The following is a 15,457-nucleotide window of genomic DNA, read 5'->3' on the forward strand; positions in this document are numbered from 1 at the left end:
ATATAGTATTATACATTTTTGTATTCTTAACACATTGTAAGATTTAATAGAATGTTACAATAAGTATTGGTTTTTTTTTTAACCCTATGTAGACCCTCCGGATAAACCGCAGGACTTTGACTGTGAAGCGCGTCATCTCAGGACAATTAATTGTACATGGAAAGTGGGAAGAGCAACTGGATTATATGGCAAGGAGCGCGGGACAACATACACGTTATATGAACGGTAATGCTAACTGCTTCATGCAGAACATGGCTACATCACTATGAGTAAAAGGCTGTCTCTACCTAAAGTTATATCTCTATTACATAACACTTTCTAGAGCTATCTCTGGCGTCCGGTAATTCGTTTTAGAGGCTGCGATTCCTTACCCAGCTAACCAGTGGGAAGGTCTATAGGTGGTTTGGCTAACGGCCTTGGCGCTTGTCTACCGTCTTTCTCACAATGCTAATAGGAAAAAATGTCTGCATCCTCTGAGCAGTATAAGGGCAAGTTTGTTATAGCCACAGTCATTGAACAGAGCTCGGTCTTGTTACAGAGACCTAGGGGGTAAATGTATCAAGCTGCGATTTTCTGGTGGGTTTGAAAGCAGGAGATGTTGCCTATAGCAACCAATCAGATTCTAGCTATCATTTTGTAGAATGTACTAAATAAATGGTAACTAGAACATGATTGGTTGCTATAGGCAACATCTCCACTTTTCAAACCTGCCGGGAACTCGCAGCTTGATACATTTACCCCCTGGACTTGTAATACTGAGAGGAAACAACAGCTGCTTGCTAATAGCAGTATGATTAGGTAATAATGGGAGTATTTAAGATATAGCAGGATCCAGTTGACTTCTGTAAGGAGCCATATGGTTGTATAGTGACATGAAAGTCAGTGGTGACAATGGGCAATGTACTGGGGCATAGGGCTGGTATGATCGCATGGAACAGTATAGGTGGGCATGGTGATCTATGTACTGGACATTGGGCTAGAAATATTATTATTATTATTATTATTATTATCTTTTATTTGTAAGGCGCCACAAGGTTTCCGCAGCGCCGTCCAGAGATCTCGTGGTGTTTTAACTTCTTATTTATTAGGTATAAAAACATAAAATAAAAAACTCACATTTCTTGTGATAAAACCGCTCCTGTAAAGGTTTCTTTTAATCCCTGTATTCCCTCTAAACTACGGCAGTTCCCAAACTCTACATGCCGGCCGCGATCCAAGCAGTCGGGCTACAGATGTCCGTGGAAACTCCACAACGTCAGAGGGGTGGCTGTGCTGATTAGGCGTTGGCTAATCAGCACAGCCACCCCTATCAGCTCTGTACATATGCCGGACATTAGGTCTACTTTGCATATTATTGACATATTTGCTGTATTGTGCGCACTAATTAGTCTGTATTTTGGTGTAACGCCAAGTAGGGATGGGTAAAAACATGTAGAAATTCGGAGCCAGTCTGTTATAGTCTTTACTTGCTCGTTAGTGGTCTGATTCATGTTCAACAGGAAACTAGAGCGTAGTTTTGAGCGTATTGGGTGTAAGGACTCTCTACCTATGCAGTACAGGCTGTAGGTAGACACACAGTCCGCAGTAGACACACAGTCCGCAGTAGACACACAGTCCGCAGTAGACACACAGTCCGCAGTAGACACACAGTCCGCAGTAGACACACAGTCCGCAGTAGACACACAGTCCGCAGTAGACACACAGTCCGCAGTAGACACACAGTCCGCAGTAGACACACAGTCCGCAGTAGACACACAGTCCGCAGTAGACACACAGTCCGCAGTAGACACACAGTCCGCAGTAGACACACAGTCCGCAGTAGACACACAGTCCGCAGTAGACACACAGTCCGCAGTAGACACACAGTCCGCAGTAGACACACAGTCCGCAGTAGACACACAGTCCGCAGTAGACACACAGTCCGCAGTAGACACACAGTCCGCAGTAGACACACAAACGTATGTACAATCACAGGTCACATCAAATCGCATACATTTTTTTTGGGTAAAATGACACTTAACCAGTATAATCATTTTATATAAATATTTTTTATAATTTTCCTTTATTTTTTACATTTAATACATAAAGATGCTTGTGTTGTTCATACAGTGCGTTTTTAGTCTGTTACTTGCATTTACATGTTCTGAGGCACGCACATATATGTCGTTTTTAAATCAAAGACAATGCCGTGTTGGTCATCACGATCATCCGGCATTTACACCTGTAGTGGGAGCAGCCGAGAACCAGCCAGGACTTGGATTGTCCGTGTCTTTGTTGGGACGTCTTACTGCTCATAGCCTACATCCACCCTCTCTTCCCTCCCCCTCCGCTTCAATACTTGTAGTCAGGCGACCGTCATTTACGTTCGGACATGAATTGCATGAAATTACATTTACTGACATGGAGTCTGTTTCTGAGCATCCACAGAGCTATTGCATCTGAACATGAATCAGACCTTCAATGTATATGATTTGCAAATTAACTAGATTACTTATTTGATTATACGAATATAAATTCCAGTAGTCACATCGTATAGACAGGTAAACTTATGTCAATCTACATAATAAATACCATCACATAATCTGACAGCTAGTGACAGTGCATCCTGCTCCACTTTCCTCCTATGTAAATACTGCAATACGTTTGGGCTGCTTGAAATGATTTTTGCAAGATAATTTGATCTCATGTTGTGGTTCATGGGTGTAGAGTGTAACAGAGGTGGTGGGTTGTATACACGTCTGTCATGTTAGAATGACACAGACTGATACTTCATAACATCCCACTAATGATCACCATAACGTCTATTTCAGTTTCTCAGGAATAAACGTTTCGTGTACGGGGAATAAAGAGGACAAGGTTGAATACAACTGTAGCTACGACGTAAAGAAGGAGCAGGACTTGCATGATTTTTTGCTCATTGCTACCAATCCTTTGGGGACCTCAGATGCTTCTCTGGCCATTAATGTCACTGAAAGAAGTAAGTAGTACAAGGCTGACTGTAAAACGATTGTACTGTCTTTGTATTATTGTCAGACTGCTTGTTTTACTGTGGTTCGGACTAGAATCTGAGCAGCTTTATGTATTTCATTTTTGTCTACTTGTTTGTTATGTCTCCAGTTGCGAAGTGGGCGGGGATAGAATCATTAGAAAAACCATTAGCCAATCACATCATGGGAATGTTCATAGCAGCACAGAGTATGTCAGACAAAGCATGTCCGATCTTTGGGAGGCAGTGACCTGTCCACTTCTGTGTCTGTGACGGCTGCATATGGCAGAGGCAGTGTTATGAGAGAGTCGATGTCAGTAGAAGGGAATGTAGGCAAGCAGAAAGCCACAGACCAAGGGGTATATTTATCAAGCTGCAGGTTTGTAAAAGTGCAGATGTTGCCTATAGCAACCAATCAGATTCTAGCTGTCATTTTGTAGAATGTACTAAATAAATGAAAACTAGAATCTGATTGGTTGTTATAAGCAACATCTCCACTTTTTCAAACCCGCAGATTGATAAATTTACTCCCAAGCGTTTGAAATTGTAAAGCACAGGTTTCTCTAAGAGCACAGATTAGTCGTGTGAAATTCCCAGCCAAACTGATGCTGTAAGATTGTATTATCAAAACCAACAGAAAAAATATATATCTATCGTTATAGTAGCGGTTCTCAAAATAGTGATACATCAATCAGAATGAAAACCTTGCTGCCAGTATGTACAGTACCAACTTAAAACACCAGATGGATCAAAAATATAGCCCGTTGTACACAGGGTCCATATGGCATTCAAAAGATGTGTCCAATGTTTAGTCATGAAGGTATAAACACATTCTTACTTTGGGACCGTAGCTTTCTCCTTGCCATTTTTTGTTTCCTCTACCCCATAATCCCAGTATCTTCTCACAGAGCTCCATATTGAGATGTAAATAGCTTGGGGGGGGGGGGGTCACTTAATGACAGGGCATGTACAACATCATTGGTGGCATATCAATTACGTTTACTCATAGCCTGTACAGAGTGATAACATAGAACTATGGCTAGCATTTAAGTTCCCCTGGGCTAGTCGGCAAGTCAAGGGTTGTTACTCTTATTATTATCATTTATTTATATTGCACCACTAATTCTGCAGCGTTGTACAGAAAGCTCACTCACATCAGTCCCTGCCCCATTGGAGCTTACAGTCTAATTTCCTACACAGACAGACAGACACACACACACACACACACACGGGTCAATTTGTTAACAGCCAATTAACCTACCAGTATGTTTTTGGAGAGTGGGAGGAAACTGGAGCACCTGGAGGAAACCCACGCAAACACGGGGAGAACATGCAAACTCCACACAGATAAGGCCATGGTCAGGAATTGAACTCATGACCACAGTGCTGTAAGGCAGAAGTAATAACCACTAAGCCACGACCACAAATTATCATCTGGCAAGTCTCTGACCCTGTTCCATATGTTTCTCAATGTTCATCTTTCTGTGTTTGTTTTGCATTCGTAGTTCATCCATTGCCCGTGGAGGAACTCAGTGTCCATAACATTAATTCTGCTAAAGTTTCCATCTCATGGCTTTTACCTGGACAATTTACTGCAACTAATCTGTTATGTGAAGTTCAAATCAAGAAGAACCATGATGAAATCGAGAAGGTAAAAACGTCTTCTATTTTCTTTCCCCGTGTCTGCGTGACGCCCTCCTTCTCCCTATGTATGTTTCTGAACTGCTCAATAGTTATTTTGCACTTTGTAATATTTTCAAACCCTGTAAAAATACAAACTGTGAGATGCTTCAAGCGAGGAGGTGCAGACGAAGCTGATCTGTAAAGATAGATCTATGTAAGCATAGATCTGATCGACCTGTACAATTTGTTTTTCATCTACTTGGATATTTGAAATCAGATATTTAAATTGGTTTGTTTTGGCCAATCAATATGCGGCATCTTCCTTTATTTGGGAGGTGCGGAAAACCTCCTGCATCACTGGACAAGACAGTCGACAAAACATCGTACAAAAAATAAAATGCAGAACAAGTATATATAATTTGTTTGGTCCACATTAATCTTTCAGTAAATTATGCTTAAATCTTGCTGATAAACAAAAAGCATTGTAGATTACATAATAGTTACAAGGGTTTTATTGGATAAGTCTTAGTAGAAATAGAAGTGCCACTGCCTTAATTAAATCTGAACTGTAGCAATAGGATTCTTCCATTGATATTGATACAATGTAAACCCCCACCTCCGTACGATAAACAGTTTAGCAGCCGTGTCTTAGGTTCCTGGAACTGTCAACAGTTGGCAGTGGTATGTTGTCTGCTTTGGCTGGTGGCCTATATTTTAAAGTAGGGCTGATTAGCCGTCCATATACAGAGATTAGGTAGGCATAAAGGGTACACTCAAGATGTTACGTCAATGGCAAAAGTGATGACGTGATGACGTTATCTGCTCCACTAAAGACGTTCCGAGACCCTTGTCCTGTCTCCCTGCAGCTGAAATAGAGGACAGGCTTCAAGTAGGTTCACCTAACTCCTAGATACATGGTGGCCAAATCCTAAAATATCTAGTGACATGACGTGGTGAATACGTTCACAAATATACGACACAGGTTCAGGGGCTAACTGGAAGGGAATATTTTGAGGTGGTTGTTGTCATGAGGAGCAGTAGTAGTCATTCTGTAGCTCTTTTATATAAGGAGATTTTGATTTTAAATGTAGTGGTCCTTTAATGCTTCCTCTTTCCTATACCCAGAGGTAAAGCATGGTCACAGAACTTGTGACAGAGCCCAGAGCAATGGGACGGGGGGGGGGCTGAGGTGTGACCCTTCCATGCCACATCTCCCCATCTATATATTGTCAAATACCTCTCGTATACTGTGTGTATATATTTATATAGTTAGATTATTTTATATGTCTATATCAGACCAGGAGAGATTTATCTGAAAACGATTTGGCAATTTAATTAAAACCTTGCAGTGTACCGAGAACACCCAGTAATGAGATTATCCGTGTACTGCGGCCCATCAGCACGCCAATCTCTGCCCTCTCCATGTGTTAGTCTGTGCAGCTGGCAAAATCCATTTGTTGCCTAATATAACCATTTGTGTCCTCGCATTTAATGTAATTATCCTCCACGTCTGCCTGTGCGCCCATAGAAAACCTGTGTGTGCTCTTGCATCAATTGTGGCCCCACGGGTCAGCCAGTGGCCCTCACATTTCTACCAGTGCTTCCTTCTTGCGCTGAGCGCTGGTCACATGACTGACCATTCAGTTCTTCACACCAGCACCTGCATATAACTGCTGCCAGTAACCAATGGGAAGATAGGCGGGTGGGATGTTTGTCACCCTGCGTTAGTACCAACATGTTTCTTTCAGCTGCGGACTGGGCGCCGATTGCATGTGATATCTGTGCTCCTGTCGCTAGAACACATCTTTCAGTCATTGTGGCAAAATATATATATTTTGTGAACATTTTTTCTTTGTCTGTTCCCTTTCACAGCGCAATACTAGCATTAATGGATTGAAGGATTCTCGTTACCACTATGAGATCGACAACTTGCATCCATTCCAGGTGTATGGCTTTTGTGTTCGCTGCTCGTCACAGGATCATTTCTGGAAGTGGGGTGATTGGAGCAGTGAGATGAGGCATACTACGTTACCCGCAGGTACTCTACAGCTGTATTACGTAATGGCAGGATGGTAACTTCTGAGCGGAACGTGGCGGTGCTCTGCTCTCCGCGTCATTGGCTCATTCTCCTTGTTGGTCACCTCCTGCTGTGCCCACATTACCGCAAGAGGGAGTATAGGAAATGGGGGCAGCAGTCGAGAGTGGAGCGCTGTCCGCTCAGTAGGGTCCCCAATTGAAGGAGTTTGCATATTGGCCGTGGTTAGGTAAAACTGCAGAAATAAATGTGTAGCACTTATGTTTTAATGAAATCCGGCCGACCGATCTACTTTGATTCAGGACTTAATGTACTTGTAAAGAGGATCGTGTTATTATTGTCATCTAATCTTCTAATCAGGAGAACGTGAGCAAAATGGAGAATCATATGTTCCTGACTGTGAATTGTCCCCTTTTGTATTTTAATAATCTCAGCAAGTGACTGGATACTAATAGGAAGATCACATGTAGGACGTTCTATGGGGCTCAAAATGTGTAGTTTATCAAATGGGAACTTGGCACAAATGCACTTTTCTTCTGGGTAAAAGTGGCAACAATCATCATCATTTATTTATATAGCGCCACTGATTCCGCAGCGCTGTACAGAGAACTCATTCACATCAGTCCCTGCCCCCATTGGAGCTTACAGTCTAAATTCCCTAACACACACACACACACACACACACACACACACACACACACACACACACACACACACACACACACACACACACACACACACACACACACACACACACACACAATGACACAGACAGACAGACTAGGGTACAATTTTTGTAGCAGCCAATTAACCTACCATCCAACAATTTGGATGGATGAGCGATCCAGTAGGACACATTATTTATTTACTGCATTTGGTAGCTGGCTGTATTATCTGTTTTGTGCTATGTTATAGGTTTAATGTCCTGCTTGGGTATCCCCCATAGAGTGTAAGCTTGTGAGCTGGGCCCTTTGTCTGTATTACCCAGTATTGTTTATTGCTGTGTTTGTCAAGCACTAGGGAATTTGCTGGCGCTATATAAATAAATGACGATGATGAGGAAAGTTGTCCTAGTCGTGTGAATTTTCTAATGCTCTGTTTATCTGTAGCTTCTAACTCCGCCCAGTTCAGCTTTGCTTACACACGGACATTGCAGAGGGGAAGACAAATGAATACCATAGGCACTCGCACTCCTGTGAAATGTGCCTAGAGAAACCTGTGGCTCCCCCATATGGATAGATAGGGAAGATCCCAAACATGTGTAGAACATACAACCCCACATAGACTGTGCCCCGGTCAGAATAGAGCCATGGCTAACTAAAGTCATATTCTTTTCCTAACTGATCAAGTTACTTATTTCTGTGCTGAATAGTTTCTGAGCTACAGCTTGGCTACACCTGTAAGTACTAATATGAATGGTCTGATCTTCAGGGAGGAGCCGTTCTGCTCCCCGAGTTACAACAGTGTTAGATCTCACCGGGCAGCCGGGTTTCCCTTGTAGAAAGGGGTGTGGCCTAATAACTGGGGGGTGTGGCCACATGCACATAGCGGTATGAATGAATAGACCAGGGTTGTGGCCTGCGGGGATCAGGGGTGGGACTTATTTTGAAATGCTGAGACATATCCGGTTACTTTATTTTTTCTATTTAACTTTACAGCCCCTTCGGAGCTGGACATCTGGAGGGAAATTATGCAGAGCCCGGACGGACGTGTAATAACGGTCTATTGGAAGGTATGCAGTAACCTTTAATGCTTTATGTATTTATAGCACCACTGGCTAAGTCTCCAGGACACAGATCAGCGGATGTCTCAGTAGCGGACCTCCGCTCACGCTATCTCCGAGCGGCAGATAGACAGGAGTTTGAGAGTCAGATTAAATTAAGTAAAAAAATCAGGAGGGGAAAGGACATATTAGTCAAATTTAGCAATAGCTGGTAATGCTGCTTTAAAGACATAAAAAATTCATTGTATGTGGCAAAGACGTTTTGGGCCCTAGGGCCTGATTCATTAAGGAACTTGGGTAAGAAATTTCATACTGAAGCAGTGGCGGATCCAGGGGGGGGGGGGCGATCGCCCCTCCTAGCAGACACTTGCTGCCGACGGCTGCACAGTATGTGCAGGTCCGTCCAGCCGTGACAGGCAGGGACAGTGTGCTGCCCGGCTGCTCTGATTGTGTGCAGGTCCGTCCAGCCGTGACAGGCAGGGACAGTGTGCTGTCCGGCTGCTCTGATTGTGTTTAAAACACAATCAGAGCAGCCGGGCAGCACACTGTCCCTGCCTGTCACGGCTGGACGGACCTGCACATACTGTGCAGCCGTCGGCAGCCTAAACTGTTAGAAAGGGGCGGGGCCTAAATCGCCCCGGGTACAGTAGTTTTCTAGATCCGCCCCTGTACTGAAGTCTCCTGGACAAAACCATGTTAAAGTGAAAGGGGTGAAAATTAGTTTTCTATTTTGCACATAAGTTAAATACTGACTTTTTTTCATGCAGCACACAAATACTTGATAGATTATTTGTACACAGAAATTTAACGTTGATATTTGTGTGCTACATGAAAAAACAGTCAGTATTTAACTTATGTGCAAAACAGAAAACTTCACCCCTTTCATTTTAACATGGTTTTGTCCAGGAGACTTAAGTAAGAAATTTCTTGTCTAAGTTCCTTAATGAATCAGGCCCCTAGAGGTTATGTTTTTTTTGGCTGCAAATTGGCTGAGCGGTCAATATGGCAGTTATAATAATAATAATAGTAATAGTAATAATAATATAATTATTATTAACCAGATCTGCAGCACCATACATAGAAGGTTTGAACAAAATTGCATAGATTCAAACATCAAAATTTTACATAATTATAGCCCGACAAATTTTATAACTGTGTAAAGAAAACAGTAGGAGAGAGGGCCTTGCTCGTGTGAGCTTACATTCTTTAAGGAGAATGCAAAGATTTAAGGCTCTTTATATCAGAGGGCTTAACCCTGTTTTACGGAATGCATATAGAAAAATAAATGTTAATGATGTAATATGCATTTTAATAAGACACATTAAACAGGTTTTTTTTAGCATTTGCAAATATATACAGATTTTTATATTTTTACGAAGCACAGTATATTTGACATTGTTTGCTTAGTGTGTTCGGTAGATTGTTTGCTTAGTGGAATTATACTTGGAATTTCTTTTAAAACAAAACATTACCACAAGCATGCGACTATAGAATTCTCTTGTACCAGAACTCCAGTTTCTCTACAGTCATTGTTCACAAATGTCCTTTAATGTTATAATTAATCTGACTGGAAAAACATCTTCTTTTTGAAGCATTTAGCAGTCAAAGATGCGAAAGGAAAAGTAACATCCTATAATGTCACGTGGAAGCCTCTTAAAAGTAACGGTGAATATCAGCACACCCAGCTGTCTGCAGACCTCAACCGGACCTGTATAAATATTACTGGCAGTGATGATAGGGATTATGAAATTAGTGTGCAAGCCACAAATTCTGCTGGATCGTCTACACCTTCAAGGATAACTACCGTACAGTTGTCAAGTGGTAAGTTTACGTGTCCTGAGATAATCCCCCTAACAGAGGGTAAATAGCGTTCACAGCTGTGATGTAAAATTACTCTGCGGCGTTCACCCTCCTGGAGATTGTAATGTGATTGCTGCTTATCAAATCCTGTTCTGCTGTCATTAAAGAGAGAAAAACAACAAAAAAAGTAAATGTTATATATATATATATATATATATATATATATATATATATATATATATATATATATATATATATATATATATATACACTCACACAAGTTAACCCGTGCATGATACTCATGCATTCTAGTCAAATCAAGCTACTTAAGGTGTTAAAAAGGTTCTTGTCATGCATTTGGGCCTAGGCCAGGCCTCCTCAGGGGAAGAGCGTTACTTCCTGACGTAAGCGCCCTTTTTTAACGTGGTTTTGTCCACATGTCACCACCTCATCATTCTTCTCCATCACCTCATCCTTCATCTTCATCGCCACATCCTTAATCTCCATCGTCTTACTGTTCTAAAACTTCTCGATACACAACGTTTCTGCTAAACACCTTATCGCTGTGCTCAATCAGTCTTCCTTGAAGGGCAGTATTCATAGCCTGCACTTTCACATCACTGCTTCTCCGTACTCGTGAAAATGCGACATACAATTGCCCATGACCAAACACAGGCTCTGGTAAATAAATACCCACACGGTCAAGAGTTTGAGCCCTCAACTGGTAAATTTTGCCTTTACTACCCCTCCCACGGGGGGGAAGGGGGGATGATGGAAGTTAACTGACTTCACTATTATAATTTTTAATGTCAGTATACCAAATTTCAGGTCAATTGGATGAGCCCTTTCTGAGAAAATAGTTTTTTCCACACACACACACACACACACACACACTAACACACGCCGCTAGGCTTATATATATTACAAGTTAACCTGTGCATGATACTCATGCATTCTAGTCAAATCAAGCTACTTAAGGTGTTAAAAAGGTTCTTGTCATGCATTTGGGCCATAGCCCAGGCCTCAACCACCAACCACTCCCCACTGTCACCCCCGGCAACCACCAACCACTCCCAACTGTCACTTCTCCTTCAAGAAATATATATATATATTTTTTAAATCTTTATAAACACTTTTAACAATTTAACAAATTAAATTAACAGATTAAAAACATCTTAGTATACCAAATTTCAGCCCTTTCTGAATTTTTTTTTCCACACACACTAAGAGTTTAGTAGGTCAGTGTATAACTCTGCCCAGCAGGTGGCGCTGCAGCTTGGTTTTATTTTTTCCACACACAGACAGACTAACACACGCCACTAGACATTTATATTATAGATATATATTTATATTCCTCTGTAGCCTCATTGTCCCAGGATAGCTCTCATCAAATAGCGCTCTTAATATGGTATTTCCCCTGCTATAGTGCCACAAACTCCGGCTGGCTAAATCTAGGGATAGTTGAAGGAGAATCGGGGTGGACCCACGCTGTTTGTCCCCCCGTTTTTCCTTGAGCCAACACTAGGCTGGCTAGGAGTTAATATGTGAGGGAGGGTGTCACAATACTTTTATTAATTTATTTTTTAAGAGTGTTTACCGTCGTCGGCTTCAGTAGCTGTATTGCCGCTGGACCCACTGGCACTGTCGATTTAATGGCACTGTGACTGTCGGCATTTTCACTATCGGCAATCATAATGTTGGTATTTTAGCTGTGTCTTGGAAATTGAAATGCCAGCATTTTGCCTGTTGGCGTTGTCATGTTGGCAGGATAAGTGTTGGTATTTCTTCCGTGGGGATTTCGTACTCAACCCATGGCAGAACACAGTGTTTGTATGTGCAGTGTATAAATAATATGCAAGTACTCAGCCTGGTGAGAGATTGTTTTTAAGCAAAAAACTCTTAATCTTAAAATATAGTTTAAAGGGTTTATTAAATGACGTGTTTAAATTAGTATGCTCACCCTTTATTTATATAGTGCCAACATATTCTGCAGCGCTGTGCACAAAGTTAAATTTGGGCCCATCAGTTAGTGCCCCAGTGACACTTACATACTAATTTGTTGGCTGAACACAGTCACATGAGCCAATCAATTCACTAGGAACCAGTGATGTCACAGATTGCTTAGGAATTGATAGGCTACTTGCCCGGAATGGGCGTCTCCACTGTACGTCGGAGACGAGCACTGCAATATTTTTAGAAGTCTGTGGTGGCATCAGCCACACTTCTATCATTGTATTTAGTCTCTTATTTTAACTAGGATTTATTAATCAATCCTCTAGATGTTCAGCTGGAGAGAACTGTTGGCGAGCGCACCGGCATGAACATCACCTGGAGTCCGGACAGCAATGTAACTTGTGGCTATATCGTCAAATGGATCCCGTCCTCTCACCCTCAAGACTCTGACCTGCTGTGGAAGAGATACTCCTCAGACGTGACCAGCGCATTTCTACGCTCACGTAAGAAGGAAACAAATGTCTGTGTATTCTGTCAGCTCCTGCATAGAACAGGCCGCAGTAGGTGCATTTATTCTGTGCCTAATGCAGAGAGTACATCCTGCGGCCGCTTCACAAGTCATGTGGAGAATCCGACGAGGGAAATATCATAACCTATAATAGGTTTCTGCACCTCCTCTCACATCACTGACTTCAGTCTTAAAACAGTGGTGCTAAAAACATAATTAGATATGTGTGCTAATAGATGGCAATGTATACAAGTCGTAAACACATAATGGAATCCTAAGCAATTATTCCACCACTTAAGTATGCCTTGGAACACCCCATCAATATAACCAATGTAGTTATTAATCTCTCATTACAATGTCTGTTTCATGGCTCTAAGGAGAGATGTATTAATGTCTGGTAACATATCGGAGCTCCTCATCTAGCCTTAAACATAACTGCAAGTTTCCCAATAATACATTATTATTATTATTATTATTATTATTATTATTCTTTTTCTTCCTATTACCATAAAACTTTAAATTCTGTTATTTAAGCTACTTGGAAAGTTTTCTTGTTGGAATATTCCTGATGGATTGTGCAGTTCACTGGCCACTGGGAAATGCTAGAGCTGTCCACTATTGCTTGCTTTTGATATACTTTACCTTTATGTATGGTAATAAAATAAAATCTTTCAGCAAGTGATACGATGTGTTATGTAATAGTGGCCGTGATTGTTGTGCTAATTTCTTGTTTATGCGATTTCTTTGGCAGACGATTTCCAGGCTGGAGTGCGATACAATGTATCACTGTATGGATGTAAGAAGAAGAAGCATCAGATATTGAAGAGGATGACTGGATACTCTCAGGAGCTCAGTAAGTCATTTCATAGAATACATCTTCCGCAGCATGAATGTGTAAGTTTGGGTTTCTGTTGCAATTTTCTATGAGATGACGATTGAATGTGTTTTTTGATGGTGAGTTATATGAGTGTATAAGGGCTGAACAGAGGGTAAGAGCAGTGAATGTTTAACAACCCAAAAGACCCGGTGATCTTTATAACATCTTCTGTTTCCATTTCTGAAATTCAGACACCAAAGCAGAAAGTTTAACATGTTCAATATGATCAGATAGCAAAAAAAGGAAGAAGCTCTCAGGCTGCCTGTATGAGCATGTTAAATTTTTACACCTGATTATGGTACTTTTCCTGAAATGATAGAGCACAAAATATTCAATGTTTGGATCTGTTTTCAAACATAAGGCAAATTTCTTTTCACCTGCATTATTCTTGTACAAAGCTAATTCAAGCTTCAGTTTATTAGAAATACATAAGCACTTAAGTCTATGTCCAGAGCATTTGGTTCCATGGGCAGGTCTACTAATACATGCTGTTTAATACAATGTCACACACAGACAGGGGCAATATTTCCTCAGTTGCATTGTCGGGCTGCTCAGCCAACCAGCAGCTTCCAACACCTAGTCTAGGAAACATTACTAAACTCCTACAGGTAACTGTGTTTATAATGTGTTGTCCATAACAACCAATCAGATTTTGTCATTCTTCTAGTTTAGTTTAGAATATGAAAGCAAACCTCTTGTTGCTATGGGCAACACCAGCTTTTCCACACCATTACCTGTTGAACAGTTTTCAGAAATGTCCGCATGGCGATATCGTTCGACCATTTTCGTGTAGCCTGGGTCATATTTGAAACCACAAGTCACTAAAATGCTTTATAAGTGTCTCTCAAAGTGGATTTTGTTTCTTAATAATAGCGGCACACCGTTATATCTGCAATTTACATGCTGTACCCCATAGCATCCAATCAGACTTTTCTATTTTCTAAAAATATAAAATATCTGATTGTTTCCTATGGGTGTCTTCGTACCGTTACCCGGAGTCTATTTCATACATGTCCCTTATCATTTGTATGTGTTTGTTCTGTCGGATTCTGATAGAAATGCTGTTTGTCCTTCTCCACAGCTCCCAAAGTGGCCCCAAATTTTACTGTGCAGGAGACTACTTTTAGTTCCATAGTGGTGAGATGGGAGCCCATTGCCGAGGACGACCTCTGTGGGTTCCTGCAGGGATACTTGGTTTATGTTGTGAAGCACCAGAATGAATCAGCTTATGCTGAGATCCTGGATCTGGGTAAATTCTTTATACAAATGCTGTAAAACATTGTTATATATTTATATAGTACCATCATTTTTAGTGCTTTGTAATTGGGAGCAGACACAGGAATAAAGCAGTACTGGTGGTAACAGACAGACAGAGAGGCAACAGGGCCGTGCCTGCAAGCTTACAATCTATTGGTCAGTAGGAGATTGATAAGTGAACATGGCATATACTGGTCCAGCCAGATTACACTGGGATAAATGCTTTTGTAGGACTTTATGATCTGGCCACACAGCAATGTTGGTCTGGAGGAGTCAGTAGGTTATTTGACTATAGAAGGAGAATAACTATACGTTTTGCATGATCAGTACAGAAGGTTGGTAGCCTATAACTCTAAACCACAAGTACCACATGTACGTTAAGAAAATGTAAAGAATTAACATTGTATACATGTAAAGTAAGAAACTGCGGGGGCAAGTTGGTCCTTGGATTCCGTATTGGAACCTTAGACTTTCAGCAATGTTCCATATTATGCCAATAAAGTTCATGGTCCAACAAATAACTTCACCAATTTTAGCTAATGGCACCCTCCTTTATAATGACTCGCTCTTCGTTATTCCCCTGAGAGAAGTATCTCTTCACTAGTTAAATACACAAAATGAGCCCCGGTTGGTCGCTGCAGCCATATTCCTCTTAATATTACCTATAAATGACAATCTATTGCTGTTTATGTTCT

At 41.2% G+C, this 15,457-nt stretch overlaps 1 protein-coding gene across 3 annotated transcripts in view; it reads left to right on the forward strand.

Moving 5' to 3' along the window:
* LIFR (LIF receptor subunit alpha) overlaps window positions 1-15,457 on the forward strand; it is a 73,310-nt gene that overhangs the window by 44,899 nt on the left and 12,954 nt on the right. For all 3 annotated transcript variants that reach the window (XM_075184223.1, XM_075184222.1, XM_075184224.1), the window contains exons 8-16: window positions 93-225; window positions 2,811-2,977; window positions 4,492-4,637; window positions 6,482-6,647; window positions 8,303-8,376; window positions 9,960-10,188; window positions 12,447-12,623; window positions 13,380-13,481; window positions 14,587-14,754. In XM_075184223.1, coding sequence (XP_075040324.1) covers window positions 93-225; window positions 2,811-2,977; window positions 4,492-4,637; window positions 6,482-6,647; window positions 8,303-8,376; window positions 9,960-10,188; window positions 12,447-12,623; window positions 13,380-13,481; window positions 14,587-14,754 — 1,362 coding nt within the window. The remainder of the gene's footprint in view (window positions 1-92; window positions 226-2,810; window positions 2,978-4,491; window positions 4,638-6,481; window positions 6,648-8,302; window positions 8,377-9,959; window positions 10,189-12,446; window positions 12,624-13,379; window positions 13,482-14,586; window positions 14,755-15,457) is intronic.

The sequence above is a fragment of the Mixophyes fleayi genome, chromosome 1, assembly GCF_038048845.1.
Source record: "Mixophyes fleayi isolate aMixFle1 chromosome 1, aMixFle1.hap1, whole genome shotgun sequence".
Lineage (NCBI taxonomy): Eukaryota > Metazoa > Chordata > Amphibia > Anura > Limnodynastidae > Mixophyes > Mixophyes fleayi.